A 21,768-nucleotide genomic window follows, 5' to 3' on the forward strand; every position below is an offset into this window, starting at 1 on the left:
GTTCGTGTGGTTTTACTTTGAAAGTTCTTTGCGGAAGTACATCCTTTCATCGACGCTGGGAGAATTGAGCGCTCACGGATACCGTAGATATTTGTCAATCTCCGTACTGTTTTTATTGATAGTTAAAGAAGGTCGGGACAGAGTGACGTGTCATCAATGATCTGCATCCTGCTGGTAGCCGGACACGGCACCGTCTTAGAGGCACAAATTAAGGTAAGTAGCTTGAATGTTTCTGTGGAGAGTTGATAACTTGAAGCGGTGCAAAGTTCACAGCGGCCATCCTGCATCTCAGAGTCCGTCCTGCAGCCTAGAGTCTGTCGGACTGCCTCAAAGAACCTGACACTTCACCTCTGCGTCACCTGTCAGACCACCACTTCAAACATCTGCGGGACAGCAAGAATGCACCCGGCTTACATCTGACCTGACCAAATACACCGTATTATTATCAAGATCACAGTTTGATAATCGGCTCCCGGTGGTTTTCACTGCCTCCTACCGACCATCTGTCAGAATGGAAGGAGCTCGAAGGGGATTTTTGATGAAAGTTCAGGTTTTGTGAAAATGAACGCTGTTTACCGGCTTATCAATATCTGCCGAATTATGGAAGTTAATGTTGTGGTTGATATGACAGCCTGACTCAGTTTAACACGTACACGGCTTTACGAAGAAGGAGAGGCAACATAACGGAGCCAGCTTCTTGAATTAGGTTTGGTGCGACTTTGCCTCCTCTTAAACCGAGGAGGGATGTGTTGCGTTCAGGACCACCTGAGAGTCCACGTATGATCCCGAGTTTGAGTTTGAGTTGGATGTTAATAAAATGTCGCCAGTAGCTACATTTGACTTATAGACCTGACCTGAACACATCACTGTTTGTAATACAGTCTACAGAACAGACATGACATGATGCAGGAAGTCACCTACAGCGAGCACACATTCTGTGAACCTCAGTATCTTTATATCACAGTATTACCTAAACTGTCAGCATATAGCTGTGAGGTCATGTTGTAGTAACAACATGTTATTCAGTATATACTGCAGTAGATACTGGTTATACTGCAGTATATACTGTATATACTGAATACACTGCCTGGAAGTTTTTTTTTTAGTATAGTTAGAAGCTGCATTTGAGTCCAGCTGTTTTTTTCTCCTCACATCCCAGAATGACGACACCGGCCTGTACAGCCTCCTCACGGGGGTACCGAAGGCCTTACTTCCTGGAATTGGAGGAAAGAAGATCCTTGACTTTTGGTGGGAAACGGTCAATATGTGCGTAACTGGTCCAGACATGACGGGGCCTAATGTCTGATTATTTTCTGAGTCCTCTTTCGTATGTTGAGCCCCGCTGCACTGGTTCAATGGTTAACTTGTACTTCTGCATCTGTGATTTGTCTCCAGGCGACAGCTGTTCACAGAAGTGTATCTGGTCACTAATGCAGACAAGTGAGTTGTAACTGCAGGAGGACCCAGCTGGTGTTGCTTTGGCGCCTTGTTACAGTATGTTCCCAAAGTAACTTTGATTCTGCTCCTGCTATATTCTCATTCTGTCACACTGATCAGGTACAAGCACTTTGAGCGCTGGGCCACAGCTAACGACTTCCCGGTGGAAAATGTGATAAATGACGGCAGTACCACGTTGGAGGACCAACTCGGGGCCGTGGCTGACCTGCAGCTGGCCATACGCAGCCGCAAGCTGCAGGACGACATCATGGTGGTAGGATGAATCAATTTCAGTTACAGCTCATTGTGCTGAATTAGAACTGAATGAGTGTCTGCCATACTATGAGGCTCTTCTTCTTGTGTAAGCAGATTGCAGGAGACATGCTGTGTGCAGACCAGAACTTTGACATTGCTCAAGTGATCCGATTCTTCAGGTCAAAGGTCAGATTTACTACAATAAAAAAAAGTACACCAGCACCTTTTACAGTTTATTCACACATACTACCACTCAAAAAAAGTTTGGGGGGATCTTTAAAAAGGCACATTTGACATTGACAAGGTTAGAAATAATGATTCTTACTTGAAATAATAATTTTGTCCCTCCGTCTGCAGCAGTTAAAACCTTTCTCATTGTAGTAGTCAGTTTGTTGAGATACCCTGAAGAAATGTCTCTCCGTGCTTCCTGAAGCACCTCGCACCAGATTCGCTTGATTGACACTTCTTACTCATCATCAGTCGAGCTGCTCCACAGCAGCTCTACAGGGTTCAGATCTGGTGACTGTGCCGGTCGCTCCGTTATAGACAGAATACAGCTGACTGCTTCTTCTCTAAATAGTTCTTCATAGTTCAGAGCTGAGCTTTGGCTCATTATCCTGTTGGAGGGTGGAGTTTGCTTCAGTTGAGACCAGACAGCTTTTTCTTTGCTGCTCTGCCTAGAGGGCCAGCGTCCTGGAGTCCGCTCTTCACTGTTGACATTCAGACTGCTGTTTTACTTTTTTACTATTTAATGACGCTGCCAGTTGGAGACCCGTGAGGCGTCTGATTCTCAGACTAGACACTCAGATGTACTTGTCCTCTTGCTCAGTTGTGCACTGCAGCCTCCCACTTCTTTCTATTCTAGTTGGAACCAGTTTGTGCTGTTCTTTGAAGGGAGTAGTACACACCATTGTATGAGATCTTCAGTTTCTTTGCAGTTTCTCACATGGAATAGCCTTTATTTCTTAGTACAAGAATGGACTGGCAAGTTTCAGTAGACAGTTATCTTTTTCTGGCCATTTGAGCCTTTTAAGAGGACAAACTTGGATTAGCTAACATAATGTGCCACTGGACCACAGGAGTGATGGTTGAAAATGGTCCTCTCATATTAATAATGTGTAGGCTGTGCCTCTGATCACTTAATGTTATTTTAATTTAACTTTTCTTTCAAAAATATGGACATTTTTAAGTGACCCCAAACACATAATCATTTTAGTGGAAATTAAACCAAAAGAAAAGGATATTTAAAAAATCGCTATGGATGAGCTATGGAAGATCAGAACACTGGTCTCCATTTATCAAACATGAAAATCCCCTCCAGTGCAGTAGAGAAACTTGCAGTAGCCCATCTTTTTGTGTGTGTGCTGCAGCCTGGAGAGCTGATCATATACTACGAGCTGGAAGAAAGTGAGAAAAGCAGCTCCAGGGGCATTGTGGAGGTTTGCCCCGACACCCACAGGTGAGAAGACGCATTTTTATATATACAGATCGCTGTGTGTATTTCTTTGATACATACTGTGCACATGCCACCATGTCGCAGATTTGATTTAATCTGTAGTCGTTTTATGAATCAGGATAACTCGCTTCCTGGAGAAACCGCAGGAAGGGCTGACAGACTCGCGGCTGGCCAGCGTGGTGTTTTACTGCATCCAGAGAGAAACGCTGTCCCACCTGTCTGACTTCCTCCAGCTGCAGACTCAAGCCACTGACAGGAGCTTCGGACGATTCTGGGTTCGTAAGTGCTAATTCGATATGTGTTAATTCAGCAAAAAATGAGTTCTTTGTCAACTTTATTCCTTAAGGTCACATAACAATAAGTTCCTGTCTACTTGATTTTCCACAAAAACCCCTCTTGCATAATAAATCTGAATAGATCTGCTCTTTAACTTCTCAGACAGTTAATAGACAAACAATTGTGTTCATAAGGAACATTTTAGATTAGATTAAACATTAGATCATACGTATGTAGTCCAACCCAGTTGACATCAGTGCATTATCATGAGTTGATGAAGTAATAACCAGTTACATTTACGGCTCCCTTCTCTGCAGGAGTGGCTCGTTAATGAGAAGCAACTCGATGTGTTTGGGATGAAGCTTCCCACTGGCTTCCAGCTCATTGGACAAGTGGTTTGTATCCTATAATCAATTCATCAGCTACGTTTGATCTTATTTCACACAGCGCTGCCTTCACATTCATGCATGAGAGATGAATTCATACTGAGATGAAACTCCAGAAATTATTAATTCTACATTGAGCTTGTCACATTTACATAATTAAATAATGATGATCGTCATCATCAGTTTTTAGTCTGTCTGACTCTCGACGCATTTTACACATTCTTCTTCATCATCAAAAACCTGTAGCCTACATTACCAACAATGCAACTCCAGCGTCAAAGAGTCTAGTGTGTGTGGCACACACCACCAGAGTCACTTAATCTCTAAATTGTAGTCTTCAGACCAATAGATACAGAAAGTGACAAACCCTGAGCTATTTATCAGACTTTACACAGCTCCCTGCTGGAGACACAAAAGGTTTTGTACTACTATTTTCAAAAATGCGGCAGCCCAGCAGAACATCAGTGGAGTTTAAAGGTCCCTTTAACTTGCAATGGAAAGCATTAAAGCTGCACTGAGCAAGTTATCCAGTGGCGCGAAGAGAAACTGCTTAAATATTTTAATGTTTGAAAGCTGTCATCACTCAGAAATCATGTAAAGTCAAATCAGCTGTAAACTGGGCACTCAGTCTGTTAACGGCTGTTAGTTCAGGGGCAAGTCTCCACTAGATGGATGTGAGGACTTGTTACTGGTCAGTTCTCAGAACACAGACAGCCGTCACCACACCAGTGTATCAGCTCCACCAAGGAGGTGATGTTTCCACCAAACTTGGATGGACGATGGGTCTCAGGTCTCGGCCCATAGTAGATCACATTAACTGTTGGTGCTGGTCCAGATAAAGGGACGCGTCCAGGATTTTTTCTTCTCACTTTGTGAGGAATGTTTATTATTGTCTCAGGGATCTGAATTAAAAGCATCAGGTGTATTTAGGTGGCTGGTATCTATGAGTGAGATCAATTTGATATGGATCCTCGATCTGGTCTGATCTTAAATGATAATTAAGCAGTTATGGGTGATTTAAAGTGATGCAGAGCTGTAGAGTTTGATATTGGATTAGGATTGAGTGAATCAAAGGGGATAGTTGGCCCTTTGTGGAGGTATGCACTCTACTGAGTGTCCTTCAGTAAAATAAAGAAAACAAATGAACAAAAAGTAAGTCGGAACAAATGGCTCTAGCTGCTTTTTAAAAGTGTCAGTAGGATGCACAGAGTGTGAGTCCAAAGGTCCAGAGTGAGCAGATAATGAGCCCTGATCAGAGAGTCCTGCCTGTTATATGGCAGCAACAGCTCTTTAATGTAGGCAGGTGTCTGACCACACTGGGCTCTAAACGTTATCACAAGGATCCTGAAATGGATTCTGAATTGGAAAGACATGAGGGCTGGTGCAACATGGCATCCTGCGGTGGACATGGTCAGAAGTCTGGCAGCAGCATTTTGAACCGCTTGTGAGACAGGTGAAGAAAAAAGTTACAATAATCAAGACAAGAGGTCTAGGTACAATATGAGTATGATGTAAGACACTGCTCTTCAAACTCATGTCATGCCAACATCAACAGCCTGTTCACTGTTTTTTCCTTTCACATTAAGAACCTTATATGTAACAAACATGAAAGTACAGTAAAAACTAAGTCATGTACATTAGGAGCCATTTGGACATGAACAATGTAAACCTCAGCATCTCACAGGTCACCCAGCCCCTCCTCTCTATATTTCCCCTTCCTAAAATCCCCTTTTACCTGATAAGCTGCACAAAAAAGGATGAGATGTCACCAACATATATGTTTGAACAGGATCTCCACAGTGAGCATGTTGATGAATGCATATAAGAGTCCACTGGATTACTAATGCTTTGTGTTGTCCATTAGAAAACCAGTGTAATCGACTTGATCAAGAAGCAAGAAATGTTTATAATGTCAGTGTGGATTTGAGAATCACTGGAGGAGTAACATACCTCAGAGACATAACCACCCAGAAGTGATCTAAAGCAGGCTCACAGAGTGTTACTGTCTGGTGGAGACAGCTTAATGTTACTGTTAATACTGAGGACAGACTGGCTGACTCTGCTCCGTCCTCACACAGGGACTGGATGCTGTTTGTTTCTGCTGCAGCTGATGGATGTGTTTTTTTTCCTCTGATAACTGTACTTCACCTCAGGGCCTGTCAGACTACACTAAGTGGCTCACCCATTACTCCACAAAGCCACAGGACAATCCTGCTAAACCAATCACATTCCGTTCATATGCCAGGTAAGAGACCACCCACCTGATGACCCCCAGTCCTCTTGGTTTGAATCTAGCTCAGGTTATTGTGTTTTCTGCAGCTTGTAAATAAAAGCCTCTTTCTCCTTCATGACTCACAATGAGAGCACAGCCTGACAGTGACAATTCATTTGCAAATATGTGATGCGCACAGGGTCGGGTTAATGGGGAACCCCTCAGACGGCTTTAATGGGAAAACCATCGCCATGTCCATCTCTAACTTCTGGGCCGAGGTCACTCTGGTGGAGAGCCAGACTTTGGTAACACACACACACACACACACACACACACACACACACACACTCTTTTGCACACACTTTTAAAGGTGCAATACACAACATTCAGCCTCACTAGATGTCAGGAAACAACTATTTACTGTGTAAAGATATCCTGAGGAGAGAGTGACGTCACACTCCCTCTCTGTTTGTTGTTATTATTGTTATTATTTTTATTATTATTGTTATTGATCTCTGTTTTTTGTTTTGGAGCCGGTCCGGCCATGGTTGCATGTTCTTCATCTTCAGAACCGCTGGACCACCTCCTTTTATACACACTCAGTTGTATGTGTGTTGTGTGTGTGTGTTCTGATTTAAGCCACTTTTGGGGACAAACACCAAAGTCAAGACCGCATTTGCATGAAAACAGGTCTACCCAACGTTCAACACTGCAGAAGTAGCCCAGTTCCACGGCTACTAAATATTATCATGCAAGTGCCGTCTTGACAGTGGTGTTTGTCCCAAAAAGTTGCATAAGACACCGACACACACACACACACACACACAAACACACACACACACAGTGGATGTGCCTTTACTCTCCGCCCGCTGGCGCCGCCTCTCGTTCCCAACTCTAACATGTCCATCCTCTCACGGTGGAGGTAGTGAGGGCGAGGTGTGGGTGGTGAAGGGAAGGAGAGGTGTGGCCGACACACTGATTTGTTTTGGTGCGACATGCTGGTGCTGAACACTTCAAAGGAGACATATGCTAATTTTCAGGTTCATTATTTTATCTTGGGTTACTACTAGACACTACTACTTACTTACATGCTCAAAAAACACTTCAGCTCTCATCCTGTCCAGTGCTGCAGCTCTGTGTTCACCCTCTGTCTGAACGCTCTGTTTTAGCTCCTCCTATCCCTTTAAGGCCCGCCCTCTTGAATACCCAGTCTGCTCTGATTGGTCAGCTCAAACACGCCTGAGCCAGCACCGCTAACAACAACAGAGCAGCTGTGCTAACTCAATTCTAACATGGCAAACTAGCTGCTGGGCATAAATTATGCAAATGTGTGACATGGTGATGTAGTGTGATGTTACAAAGTCAGAGGATTAAAGGCGGGACTACTGACGATGTGCTCAGGAGCAGTGTTTCCTGTGGGAGAGAGGAGCTTCTGTTGGTGTGGCCTTTGACCTTTTTAACCTTCTCTTTAACCTGCACGAGAACAAATAACACACTGAAGGAAAGGACAAACACTAAAAAGCATAGTAAGTCTCCTCTAATGTTGTGCAAGTCATGTGAATCTCTGTGATTTTGCAGGTTTTAGTCCCTCATCCACTCAATGACCCCACAGAGTTTGGAAGCTTGCAAGATCTGTTCTGCATCAGCAGGAAAGAAGGGTGTGTAGACGGCGAGCTCACATACATGACAGAGATCATGCTGTTCAGGCTGTTTCAGTACGATCTGTTCATCATCCACTGCAGGTACCTGGGAGGGCTGCGGCTGCTACAAGCTACCTGTAAGAAGTTCTACCAGTTCTGCTCCAAACAAGGGTGAGTTAACACATAACAACATTTCATCATCGCTACTGTGATTCGTGTCATCCATGAGAGGTCGAGTGAGAAGCAGAGATGTTTCTGTAGTGTTGTCCAGAATCATCTTGAATTTTGGAGAAAATCTTTGCCTACATGTAGATGGAGTGAATATGAGCATTAGCACCACCTCTTGACCTCCATCTTTTTTTTATTTATGCAAAGACTCTGTTGTCACCATGGAAACCACAATAGCACTCCACAACATTAAATAACTAATTTGAACTGTTTTTACACTTAGGAACATTTTCTAAAGTTCAGCTACCTCGAAATTGTTCTCAACTACAGTAGTTGAGTAAATTTACTTAGTTACATTCCTCCACTGTAAATATATTGACTAGCTAGCATGTGTTGGCCAAATGAATCTAGTAAGTACATATGAAGCATTGGCTCATTGCTCTCAGCATTGCCAATGGGCAGGTAATGTTTGATATCACAGGAAATGTACCGAACCATAGTTTTTTTTTTAAAAGCAAGCTAATGCAGCTCTGATGCATGAGGGCTGTCAGTAAATACATTTGTCTGACAATTTCTGGAATAACCCACTAACACAAAATTAAATGACAAAACAGCGTGACTGGAGCCCTGTTCAGACTCTGCATGAAACAGATAAGGCCGTAAGCGAAGCTAATTAAATAAATAAATAACTGGGCTCGCTGCTTTCAAGAAACTCGGCTAAGAAAACCTTAGTGAGAAAGTTCAAGCGGGAAAGAGCGACAGCCGTGCTTCTGAATCACGTTCACCATCTGTATTTTCTGTCCTGATCATGTCAGGAAATGAGTTGAAGTGACACAACGTAGATTAAAACCAACTACTAATGTAAGCGTCACAAAATTATTATTGTACATTGTTGCGGCTTTATTATTGATAGGACAGAAGACGAACTTACTGTACATGTGGCAACTCATTGTACTGCTAACAATGTGATGAAAAAGCTTCAAGTCACTTTTTCATTGTGGTTTCTGTTTTGTTTTGTTCAGGACACTTTCTGATTAAGACTTTATCCGTGAAGGTTCATCAGTGTCTGCTGTGTGTTTTCTCTTACTGCAGTATCGCTTTGACAAAACAGAACTTCACCCTAAAGTATGACACCAACATCCCTCGACAAGTGGTGAGGATGCATTTAAATACTGGTTTCTAAGAAGTGAAGACAGCACGCAGTGTGAAATGTGAAAATGTTCTGTAATAACAGTTATCTGTCTCTGTTTTAACCAAGGGCCTCGCTGGAAGCAGGTAAGTAGTTCTGTGTGGTTTCCTGTCTGTACAGCCAGAGGTTAAGGTCAGTTTGCACACTTTGAATTCAATGATTGACTTGTTTACAATCCTCTCTTTTCACAGTGCCATCGTCTCAGCTACCCTCAAGTGTCTGATGAAATTCTACAACATTACAGACAATGTAAGGATAGTAGATATGTGTCCCATCCCAGTGTTACCAAAGCCACCAGAGTCTGTCATTTCTTCTTTGTTTGCTGTTAGCAAAAACTCTTATTGCAATCATCAACCACTGCTGTTCTAAGCTAGAGCGAAGGAGCACCACTCAGAATCCATCTATGTCAAACTGGAACGACCGTCTTTGAACAGAGGAGGTGGCCTAAGGCATTACTAAATACCCACCTACAGTGCAATACAATGGGAGAAAAGAACATTTATAAAACACTGAAGGAAAGGACAATAAGTCTCATGTCCAAATCTCAGTGTAATGTTTGTGTGTGATTATCAGGACCTTTTTACAGACCTCCTGAGACAAAGTTGATATAAAGTCTTACGAGGAAAACAATGAAAAATAAATGTGGAAATCACACAAAAAGTACTTGCTGTGTTTTTATCTGTTCATGTATTTGTGTTTTGCGCTCCAGGATCTCCCAAGGCCGATCCGAGCCAACTTCATCCTCAACGTGGAGACTGATGAACTGTTCATTACTGCTGGCCTGCAGGACAGAGTGGTGCAGGTCAGTAACAGAGTCAGCACCACTCAGATGTACTGGACTCACTGCACAGCATGTCAACCATCTTTCATCTAACATCTACAGCTGCAGGAATTGTTGTTCCCTTTCTCTTTGCAGGTATATGAAGGCTTAGTCTACATGGATTTCAGCAAGAAGCTCATGGAAGAGCAGGGCTACGGTACCGAAGTCATCATCTGTCTTTTCTGTAGGTGCTACATAGCTGATACAAATACACATGGTGTTCTTGATGTGTGTGTGTTTGCCATTCTCAGGGAACTATGTTCCTATGGACATGAGTGAGCTCCCATCGTTCTGGCTGGCTTACCTGAGCGACCCCAGTGACTCTGGACGCATCCACAGCAACATCAGACAGCGCTGGCTCAGTGGTACGTCTTCATGTCAAATATGCCACCAGCTTCTTGTGATTCATGAGGTCAAAGGTCACTGTTATAAAAGGGATCGACTCTTTGGCCAACATACTCTTGTTTCTGATATTTGGAAAAATAGATGATTATAAAAGTATTATTTTTTAGTGAACTTCAGTCTGTCAGTGAGTCCACCACTTTGGTCCAGACTGAAATATCTCAACAATTATTAGCTGGATTGTTGTAAAACCTATAGATATAAGTTAGATATAGATAGGTAGTTAGGTTTAGATATCCACCACCATGACTTCAGTGATGCTGAGACAGTTCCTATAGCTCCTTCAGCAGGTCGCAATTTTCACTCATCCATTGAGATATCTCAGTATTTACTGGATTAATTGGTGAGGAGACATTCATGGTTCTCAGAGGATCAATCTTACTGACTGTGCTGATCCCCTGACTTTTACTATTACACGGCCATGGGGCTCACGTTTGTCATTTTAAGTGAAATGTCTCAACAAGTACTGGAAGGAAGTCCTTTATGTCACCAGGATAATCCCCTCAGCATTAATCCTGCTGTTCACTGAGTCTTGTATTCATTTGTAAATGACGTTCATGTTCCCCTCAGGATGAATCGTACCAGCTTTGCTGATCCCCTGGCTTTTCCTTTCGTGCCATCATCTGGTGAATGTAGTTTTCAGTTTGTCCAGTACTTTGGTTTATGACCAAACACTGAAGACTAATGACATTCTTATCAGCCTCACCTGTGTTTAGCACTTAATGGCAAGCATTAGCATGCTAACACACTAAACCAAGACGGTGAACATGGTTAAAAATAACATCAGCATGTTGGCATTGTCATTTTAAGCCGGTTAGCATGCTGACATTAGCATTTACTTTACAATAAAAGTGCAACCTTACAGAGCTGCCTAGTCTTGTTCTACATTTAAAGTCAGTTTTACACTGGTGAAAAAAGTATTCATATTGTTTACTTAAGTAAAAGTACCAACACCACAATGTGAGAATACTCCAGTACATCTCTAAATCCTGTATTCAAAACCTCACTTCAGTCAAAGTATGTAAATATTATCAGCAACATGTACTTGAAAAGTAAAAGTACTCACTGTGCATTTAAATGTTCCTGATGTACTAATATACATTATATCATTACATTAATATTCCTGCCGCATTCATGTGTACGTGTCATTTTACTGCTGCCGTGTTCAATGTTGAGCTCATCCTTTCATATACTGTCGGCTAGTTGAATCTACTGCGATGCGTCACATTCTATCAGATCATCATATGTTTGTAGCGTCACTGTCCTGTGAGAACCACGTATCTGTATAAGGTCAGAAAAACAGCCTGTTTTCAGCTTTGTGATGATGCATTTTCCACAGAGGGCTTTTAAAGAGTTTGTTTTGCTGAAGAAGGAGGAGAGCTTTCTCAACACATGAACAGTTAACATCAACACATCTGGAGATACGTGGTTTTCACTGGACAGGAAGTGGAGGAAAACTGTATAAAGCTGTCAGACAAATGTAGTGGTGTAAGAAGTACAATATTTGTCTCAGAGATAGAAGTAGTAGAGTAGAAGTATAAAGCGGCATGAATGAATGAAATAAAAAATACTTAGGTTTAGTACAAGTATCTTAAATTTGTAGGTAAGTACAGTAGCTGAGTAAATGTACTTAGTTACTTTCCACCACTGGATTTTTTTGGCACAAAGTATTCTTCAGTTGGCAGAAAAGCTGCTGATATGATCAGCAACACATCTCAACACAGAGTTATAAAACTGTTCTTCTGATGAACTCTGTCTGTGATGCTCTGTGTTTCCTCAGGGGAGCCTCTGGTTGTGGAGGCCATGAAGACGTTTGCTGAGCTCACTGATAAAGCCAGGTTGGTACGAGTACTTAAAGTTGATTGTTGATCAAGAAGTTCTGCAAAAACATCAGGGCAAAGTCTGGACTTACATAACCATCGGATTAAATATGTCCAGCCTTTGGCGTTTCTGCAAGGTGTTAAATGTCACACATGTTTAGTGCTGCTGCATCTTTGATGATAGAAATATACACAGTGTTTGTGTTTGTTGCAGCATTTCAGAGGTTAAGAACATGAGATGTGAAAGTGAAAATGTTGTCCCCTCAGGACGGCTCTACAGGACAGCGACTGGAGCAGCCTGGCACAGCTGATGGACCAGAACTTTGAGCTGCGCAGGTAAACCATATATTTTGATGTGGGGCTTCTTACATACTGTAGCAGATTAACTCTCAACTACAGTAAAAACATATGCCACTCCCACAGGACTGTCTACACCGATGACTGTCTGGGCCCGGGGAATCTCAAGATGGTTCAACTGGCGAAGCAGGTAGGTGCCACCTGCTAAGAGGCAGTGCATGCTTTATTGAACATCTGTGTGTTTACCTGTTCATGCCTTCATAAAGCTTCTGCTGCTCTTTGCAGTTTGGCTCGGCGGTGAAGTTGCCAGGCAGTGGGGGGGCCGTGGTGGGTCTGTGTCTGGATAATGCAAGACTGGTAAGACTGAACTATGTGGAGGTTGTTGTCTTTAGCTGAAATCGCTTATCCAGCCCGTCAGATGCCTGGTAGGTTTGGAGTTTCGCATTCACATTGACGCTCACTTGTCTTGGTTGCTCCAGATATTAGTGATCTGTGGGATCTCAACATTTACTTCATTGCACTGCACAAATATCTACAGATCTTCCACTAGTCAGTGGTTTTTGAAGACTGATATCTCCAGCCCCATGTCGCTGACATCTGCTGGATATGTAGCTGGTTGAGTGTCCGTTTGAATCGCAGTCAGGTCAGGGAGGCAGAAATGAGCTCCAGACCCTCTACTCTCTTCCTCTGTCAGCTGCACTGACGTTAGCTCTCTGAACCCAGTCTGATCATACATTTCTGTGTATGGAGCAGGCACAATAACAGTTTTTAGTTTCTTTCAGAATACATACACACAAGCTTTTTAAGTATTTGTAACTGTGTCGTCCTTGCTGAACCGTATCACAAGCAGGCATTTTCACATTCTCAGTGTAAAAATAATCCTTACTCACATGTCCTAATCCATCCTCCCACCCATACTCTTTGCTTCTTCTTCTTCCTTGTTTTGTCGCTGCAAAACAACTTAGACTGCATCTTTCCGTGTCACGTCCGGGTGTGTGATCTTGCAGTGTGTGACCCCCCCCGTCACTGACCAGTCGTGAAGTGCAAAGCACAACAACCGCAGAACTCCTGATTACAAGACAGAAAGTTGTGCACAGAACAGCAATCTGACAACTCTGAAAGTGGTGATCAAGGCATGAGGAGACATATTCTATGATGCAACAGGTCAAAAAAGAGGTCAGGACAGAGTTTTACACAACTATGAATCTAGTTTCTGATGTAATCAAGAGAAACCATCTCCAGAGTCTCGTAAATTAAAGATCGCCTTAGTCACTTTGATTTGTGTTTCCTTGCAGGGTTATTCAATGTTGGCTTCATATTTGTTTCAAAGATACTCCATCCCTAAAAAACACAGCACTTTTTCAACTAAATGATCAGGAAACAGAACTGCTGTCAAGTTTCATTGTCTTGTAATCGTATTTACCGGAGAAAAACAAATGCCGTTTTTCCATTCCTTCTGCCGGCCCGGCTCTGCTCAGTTTGACTCAGCGTGGCCGGTGTTTTGCTTTTCCACCACAACTGGTCTACCTGCTTGAAAGTGTGCCCTAAACCAATGACACACTTGTCTCAGTCCCCGCAGTACTATCAAGAATCACTGCTAACAAAGTGGCTCCGCTAATTCAGTTGCAATCACTTCATTTCCTATAACTTCTTCACAATAAAAGCCCCCCCGTTATTGAGTCATTTAAAAGCTCTTATTATGAAGCAGCATTACAGGAAACGTTGTGTTTTCAGCAGCAGTAACTAAACATGACTCCTGAACCAGCTGAAAGTGAACACGATGAAACAGTCAAACACAGCAGATGTTTGAAAGAACAAACAGGATGAGAGAAACAGTAGCCTCTGCATTACCGCCGCCTCGAAGGCTTGCCTTTTCTCCGCCATTGTTTGTTCACACTAAACTAAGCAGCACCAAGCAAACTAAAAGAGGCTTGGTGGTACACATCATGACGTTGAGATCTGTGGATGACAGACAGGATGACAGAGGCTTTTCCAGTTATAACTGGTATTTTTTCCCTCAAGTTGCCAAACTCACTACCAGTTACTACATTACTGTTGTTTGGTCCTGTAACGTTGCTTTGTGGGTTGAAGTGTGGGACATTTCTCTTTTATTTGATGAGTGAGGATCTGTGTAGTTGTCAGACTGTGACCACCATCAGACCGACACACCCCTGATCCGCCTCCTCTGACTTTTCCATTCGCACAGTCACCGTCTTGCCTCCGCTGCGGCTCTGATACTACCTCCGGAGGCTGATCAGATGCAGAACGGAAATGTTCCCCCCCCCCCCCGCATCTGTAACTTTCACACAGAGCCGTGGCTCGGCTCAACTTGACGTAGTAAAACCGGTGATGGAAAAGCAAATCAGTGTGGCTCGGTTTGACTCGGTGCGGCCGAACGTGCTAGTGGAAAAACAAAAAGTAGTTAGAATATTTCCCGCCAGAGGAAGTCATCTGTTCTATGATATTAGCTGTCATGCAGTCATACTGGCATTTAGATGACTTGGAAAAAAAACAAAAAATGTAACAACTTGTTTTCTCTTGTGCATCCATAACATTTAAACAGATAGCTGATAGATCTAATTAAAACAAAAACCCTTGAGTTTAAGCAGCTAAATAAAAATATCTATCAATGTAAGTCCTTGTGATCTATCATACGGCCGGGACCAAACTGAGTCCATGATACATCAAAAAGATCTGGAGATAAAACTCAGCTGAAACTCTGTCAAATGCAGTAATATTAGTCCAATGCAAATTGTCAACACTCAATAATATAGCAGGTATACACACTGTTGACAACCCTTAAATTCACCGTTGCAGTATGCAGAAGCTCAAGCCCTTATCTAGCTCCATTCCATGTTGTTTGACAGGACCATGAACAGACAGACCTCAGTCTCATGATCCTGGCTACATCACTAACTCACCTGTTCTGAGTTGTAAAGACTGTAATTGAATTGGACATTAGTGCTCAGCTGTCTGATGCAGTCTGTGTTTGGCCCACTAGGTGGAGTTAAGGCAAGCCTTCCAGGAGGCAGGCTGCGTCTTCTGTGTCATCACACCATACAACCCATCTGCCAGCACTGTCGGCGGCCAACACTAACCTCACCTCTCCCCACGACTCAGTCAGGCTTCTCAAGGCCAAGTCATGGCCATCGACTGAATAAAGGACAGCGTGGCCTTCAATCAATTCCAGTGTCATTTCACAGGACTTCTTACAATGAATGAGAAAGATCAAGAGCATATACATGATATTATGTGTAAGCCATGAATAAAGAATAATCAGCGCTGCTATTAGGATCTTTACTTTGTATAATAATTATGTAATAATGTTTTGTCAAACATTAGGTGTTGCCTCACTTTCTAGCTGGAACATTAAGGAATCGTCTTGTTTGAAAGTTTTGCTGCAGATTATATGAGGTTCAGGTCATTTAAAGTCATTGAAAGTGCAGCGAGGTAATACCCAATGTAAAGATGATGTCATTATTTTTGTACATCTGTGATACATTCATGATATAGACTCTTATTCTTGATCTCATTATCGTTCTATGAGGAATGTAACTTTGTACACAAATTAAAATAATTTTTATACCTCTGAATATTTTGTCACGTGTACTGTGTAGTCATACTAGTTTAAATTACATTTACATCACAATGAATATCCTTTTCATCTCATCCCTATATATTCTGATCTACTCTATACTACACTGTATACTGTCAGTGTAGTGCGTAGTATTCAGTGTTGTACACTGTATACTGTCAGTGAAGTGTGTAGTATTCAGTGTAGTACACTGTATACTGTCAGTGAAGTGTGTAGTATTCAGTGTAGTACACTGTATACTGTCAGTGTAGTGTGTAGTATTCAGTGTTGTACACTGTATACTGTCAGTGTAATGCGTAGTATTCAGTGTAGTACACTGTATACTGTCAGTGAAGTGTGTAGTATTCAGTGTTGTACACTGTATACTGTCAGTGAAGTGTGTAGTATTCAGTGTTGTACACTGTATACTGTCAGTGAAGTGTGTAGTATTCAGTGTAGTACACTGTATACTGTCAGTGTAGTGTGTAGTATTCAGTGTTGCACACTATACTGTCAGTGTTGTGTGTAGTATGCAGTATACAGTCAGTGTAGTGTGTAGTATGCCGTATACTGTCTGTATTGTGTAGTACTCAGTGTAGTACAGTGTAGACTGTAGTATATACTGTGTGTAGTATTGTATACTAGAGTATATACTGTGTGTAGTATTGTACAGTGTACACTGTAGTATATACTGTGTGTAGTACTGTGTGTAGTACAGTGTATACTGTAGTATATACTGTGTGTAGTACTGTGTGCAGTACAGTGTATACTGTAGTATATACTGTGTGTAGTACTCAGTGAGCTGATCTCATTCGCTCCTTCCTCCGGTCGGTGGGCGGGGTAGCGAGGCTCTGCCTGGCCGCTCCGCGCTGCTCTCCGCTCCGCTCCGCTCGGTGTAGTAGCTGTTACCTCTTCACTCATGCACAGTCAGCCGGAGCTCATGGACTAGCCGGAGGTCTGCTGGTGGACTGTATCGGGCTTGAAGCGGACCGGGAGACCCAGTGGAGCATGGCTGCCAAAGAGGACCTCTACAGTAAAATCCTCCCTCGGAGGCTCCGACAGAACCGTCCGGGTTCAGTGAAATGTGGCTCCAATCTGGACGTGCTGTTATCCATGGGCTTCCCCAGACCAAGGGCGTAAGTAGCCTGACCTAAACACCGTGTGTGTGTGTATGTGTGTGTGGGCTGGAGCATTACGTGCATGTCAGAGGTCGTCCGGGGACCTGGCGATGACACAGCCGGTGTGTGAGCACTGAATAACGGTGGCGTTTGCTCGGGACTCACCGGTGGGTTCGCGGAGGGGTCGACCGCAGCATCACTGCACACCCGCTGTCTGCTCGCATCGTTTACCGCTGTGCGCAGCCAGCTGGTACCGCCTGCGTACAACTACACACAACTGAAGAGCAGAACCGAGTCAGATGAATGATAGCAGATTAAATATATGAACACAGCAGATTAAATAAATGAACACAGCAGATGGAAGTAAAGTGAACAGAGATCATAACCGAAGAGCTGAGTTGAGCATCAAATTGTACAAAAACGCCTTCAAAATGTGATTATATGTTTATTTTACTTACCTTAGATTCATCTGTGACTGTCAATGAAGATCGACATGTTAAAGCTTTATTAGAAAAACGCTGTCATTTGTATTTGCTGGCTGTTTGAGTCAATATTAGTGCACCATAAGTACTGAAGTTATGTTGGCGCTGTCATAAGAGATCTATTGAGAGAAGTGGAGTCAGGAGTCATGACTGTGTGTTTGTGTCATACGGTTCACCCTGTGTCCTCTGCTGCTGCTCAATGGAGGGACTGTCTTTGACTTGGTCAGATCAGTGAGTTCACATCCGTCCTGTCGGCCGCAGGCTCTCACTGTAAACACTGTAAATCAGCAGCACTTCACATACAGCTGGCTGCCGAACACTGGAACTCAACTGGTAGCATTCATCATTGGGGTTCAAGTTTTAGTTTTCAATTTAATATGTGTGTGTGTGTGTGTGTGTGTGTGTGTGTTAGTTGATTGTAAATGAGAGGAATAAAGGAGAAATTGCTAAATCACATCTGCCAAAGAGCAGTAGCCACGGGAGCACAGATGTAAATGGGCTGGAGCTCCATGGTGTCAGACCTGTCTCCAGTACGTCACAATGCAATGGATCTGTGGTTCTGATTGAAGGTTCCTGGACACCCAGTGAAGTGTTGGACATAATTGTGGGGCAGGACATGATGATAGTTGTGTAACAGCTGGGACACTGGTGTTGATAGTGTTTGTTACAGACGAAGAACATGTGATTTTGTGTTGTCAGCTAGCTCTATGCTCAGTGGCTCTTTATATAGTTCATGGCTGAGGGCGGTGACTCTATAGTTGTGACATCACAAAGTTACGGAAGTCCTGACGGCTCGTTTGAAGGCACAGGGCTGTGTGTATTCCTCTGTGGATTGAGTGTTTTAATACTTCAACATTTTTTCACTACTTAAAGACATGGGAATCTCAATTTCCTACAATACGGGACCTTTAAAGTTGTTTGGGTTCAGCAGAACAAGCCCAAACGCAACACTGACATATTATCATCTTCTAAAGTGAATGTGGCATCTCAAATGGATTAGCAAACAGTTGTCCTTACACACATCCAGCACACACACAGCAACAATAACATTTATTCAGAGCTGTGTTTTTGGTCTCCACTAACTCCTGAGGGAAATATCTGACTCTGTAGCTGCTAAATGCTCCACTGTGTTCACAGCTAGCTGCTAACTTTGTCTGCCGTTTGGTGCTGCGGCAGGCAGTGCAGACTACAGGGGGTTGATCAGAGCCTTCTGCTGCCTGACTGACTGATCCGTTACTGTTGGTTCTTAGAAATGTGATGAAAATATATACTGGACGGGACAGTTTTACAATATAAGAGTAAACTTGTAAGTCTTCTCCCACAGGCAAACTATGTCATTCTGACACTGTTTCTTAATTGTCACAAACATATCTTTGGCAGTGTTACATAACACTGAACATATACTGTACACCAATATTTACATGTCTATGATAAGCTAATATCAGCAGGCCACTTTAGCGGCCTGGCTCTGTATGCATTCGTCCATGTGTTTTGTGTTGCAACTCTCAGTGGTAATTTTTTTGCCAAATGCTATTCCCATTACTGTGACATCACTGATGGCATTGACTACCAGAGCCTCTTTTATCTTATTCTTAAGAGCCTTTAAATGTAAAAAGAAAACAAAAACAACATCACTTCCTGTGTACCAGAGTGGTTTCCAGGGACTGACCTCTCTGACACCAGCCAGCCACAACTGCAGATGCAAAAGCTTTCATAAAAACTTCTTTGGTGGAATCAGTATTGTGTCATATTTGTTAGCTAAAGTAGCTAAATCTATTTTTGTCAATATCATTTGAAGTCTGGGGAAAGTCTCACAGCACTTCCCTTTTTTCAGTTCATACACTTAACCTTGGGAGTCTTTCCACCCCTTTCACCCAGACAGATGTCACACATCAGGAGTGTTTGTGTGTATGTCAGAGGAAGTGTGCTGTGGTTTGCTGAATGGACACAGCAGATGATGACAGGCCCCCAGGCAGGCCAGCGCTGGCCTAGAACACACTCCCTCAGGGAAGCCACAACCTCTTTTATATCAGCCCATGACTGCTTGGCCTTGAGACAGCCACTTATTAACTCCCTTTCTCTGTCTGTCTGTCTGTCTGTCTGTCTCCCTCCCTCTTTTTTTCTGTCTAAAGAGGTTGACCCACTAAATTTCCTAACCAACTTCAGGTGTCCTGGTTCTGCTGTAAAAGGATTATCTCTGTGTAGAAAGATTACATTTATCTGCTCTTGTAGTCACGCCATTGTTTTGGTTCGAGGGCATCCCCACATTGCTCCCAGTGTTCACACGAGAGAGGAGACGCCCTCTGGCTTTATATAATCGAGTTTAGTCATATCAATACAGGATATGATTTATCACACAGTTGTAGCAGAAATATGAATTGTAGTTTTTACTAAGAAATGTTGAGCTTGGTTTGTTGGAAACATATTGATTCAACAGGGCTGGGTATTCAAGATGAATATTTATTGAGTATTGTGTGTAGCATCGAGCATGAAAATCTACCATCATCTACCGTCTTCATTTAACACTCATGCAACTAACATTTACTGCAAGTGGAAGAGTGAGCATCATTGTCACACATCATTTTGTGAATGAGACATATAGATATGTAGGTATGTGTATATTTTAATGATTACGATTATTATTATTACTATTATTGGTGTATATATATATATATATTTATATATATATATATATACAGTATATGTATAAAATCTTTTTTTCCCCTTTTTTCCCATTTCCGAAATTATTTCATTTACCCACTTATTAAATATAATATAATATAATATAATATAATATATAATATACTATGCCCTCGTTCACTTCATACAGTTTCATACCCTACAAATCTTCTCCCTGTGTCTTTTTGCTGTTTTGTATTTCTCCCCCCTTTGTTCCTTCTGCAATTACTGCTGCTGTTAGTCTTTTTTTATTTATAATTTATTTTAGTTTTTTTCTGTTTCTTTGTTATTAGTTCCTCTGTGTTGTCTTGTGCCGTGTTATATATATGTATGTTCACATTCGTCACTTTTACTGCACCTAAAAAAAAAACCCAAAAAACAAAAAAGCAAAAATCATTCTAGGGAGGGCTGAGCAATATATCCATATTATCATTATCAAGACATGAGACTTTATATGGATCGATAAATATACAGTATATATACATATAGATATATGGATATCTTGGATATCTTTATTTGGTGGTTTGACATAAGTGTTGTCATTCCCTGGTTTTAAAGGCCGCTCATATATAAAAGATTTTCAGATAACACCAAGCCTTGGAATGGATCAATAATAATAATAATAATATATAATAATATATGACAAGTTCTAAAGTAAACTGATTTAAATGTAACATTGTTAATTCTTATTGTCTCTTTGTATATTGTGATATACGTGTGTGTGTGTGTGTGTGTGTATATATATATATATATATATATATATATATATATATATATATATATAAATCGATTTTACACTTGCCAAGGAAAAAAAGCTTTATATAGGCTATATAAAGCTTTTTTTCCTTGGCAAGTGTAAAATTACAGAGAAGACTATATAATAAATGTATCTATCTTTAATGTAAATTTTTGATTCAAGTTAAGATGTATCTTAATTCAACGTCAGATCTACAACTAAAAAAACTGCATCAGGAACACAGTCTCCTGTGAGTTGCTGTACTTAGTACTGATAATAAAAAGATCCATCCTCCCTTTTTATAACAACTGACATTTCCATCATCTTGGAACCAGGAAGTGGCTGTGGGTCTACTGTCCATCGACAGGTTAAATCAGTCTGAAAACAAAATCGATTGTGCACATTATTCATTTCTCCAGGGAGAAAAAGCTTTCAGCAAGTCACAAGGTGCATCTCCCCGACTTTGTAAATGACAGTCTTGTGCACGTCAGCTAACTCTTAATGTAGTGATCAATTAGACACGAAACAAGCAGAGTCATGCTTGTCTTTACAGGAGCCCTGGTCGGGCTGCTTCAACATCTCTGTTTGTTGGCTCAGAGTAGTGAGACCATCATTGGGAGCTAAAGACAGAACGGTCTGTTACTGTTGGATGCCGGGTCAAAGAAGTTATTGCCAACATTTCTCTCATTGTATGGATGACGGTCTCACTTATAAATGCCTCGATAATATAACTTTAAATCACCTTCTTATTATGAACCTTATTTTCTACCCAAGTACAGAACAGACTGTTTGCACATGTCTATTCCGAGACATATTTCAGT

At 41.9% G+C, this 21,768-nt stretch overlaps 2 protein-coding genes across 3 annotated transcripts in view; both read left to right on the forward strand.

The window, feature by feature from the left end:
* Window positions 1-73: 73 nt before the first annotated feature.
* On the forward strand, window positions 74-15,945 carry gkup (glucuronokinase with putative uridyl pyrophosphorylase). The gene is made up of 23 exons (XM_084351756.1): window positions 74-213; window positions 1,160-1,266; window positions 1,396-1,440; window positions 1,558-1,711; window positions 1,807-1,878; window positions 3,063-3,151; window positions 3,267-3,423; window positions 3,742-3,819; window positions 5,964-6,055; window positions 6,222-6,327; window positions 7,601-7,680; window positions 7,765-7,833; window positions 8,923-8,983; window positions 9,089-9,105; window positions 9,211-9,268; window positions 9,729-9,821; window positions 9,936-9,996; window positions 10,091-10,204; window positions 12,022-12,079; window positions 12,329-12,397; window positions 12,485-12,548; window positions 12,644-12,715; window positions 15,360-15,945. The coding sequence occupies exons 1-23, from the start codon at window positions 157-159 to the stop codon at window positions 15,453-15,455; spliced, it is 1,869 nt and encodes a 622-aa protein (XP_084207882.1). The 5' UTR covers window positions 74-156; the 3' UTR covers window positions 15,456-15,945.
* Window positions 15,946-16,795: 850 nt separating this feature from the next.
* Window positions 16,796-21,768, forward strand: part of ubash3bb (ubiquitin associated and SH3 domain containing Bb) — a 44,327-nt gene continuing 39,354 nt past the window's right edge. For both annotated transcript variants that reach the window (XM_084351469.1, XM_084351470.1), the window contains exon 1: window positions 16,796-17,068. In XM_084351469.1, coding sequence (XP_084207595.1) covers window positions 16,941-17,068 — 128 coding nt within the window. In that variant the 5' untranslated portion in view covers window positions 16,796-16,940. The remainder of the gene's footprint in view (window positions 17,069-21,768) is intronic.

Source organism: Pagrus pagrus (assembly GCF_965226575.1).
Source record: "Pagrus pagrus genome assembly, chromosome: 4".
Taxonomy (NCBI): Eukaryota; Metazoa; Chordata; class Actinopteri; order Spariformes; family Sparidae; genus Pagrus; species Pagrus pagrus.

What these genes read in the sequence shown, in the direction of transcription:
- gkup (XM_084351756.1), top strand. Translation starts at nt 157, where the DNA reads ATGATCTGCATCCTGCTGGTAGCCGGACACGGCACCGTCTTAGAGGCA. An exon ending in TGGTGGAGAGCCAGACTTTG is followed by an intron (nt 6,328 to 7,600) that starts GTAACACACACA and finishes GTGATTTTGCAG; the next exon opens with GTTTTAGTCCCTCATCCACT. An exon ending in TGCAGGACAGAGTGGTGCAG is followed by an intron (nt 9,822 to 9,935) that starts GTCAGTAACAGA and finishes TTCTCTTTGCAG; the next exon opens with GTATATGAAGGCTTAGTCTA.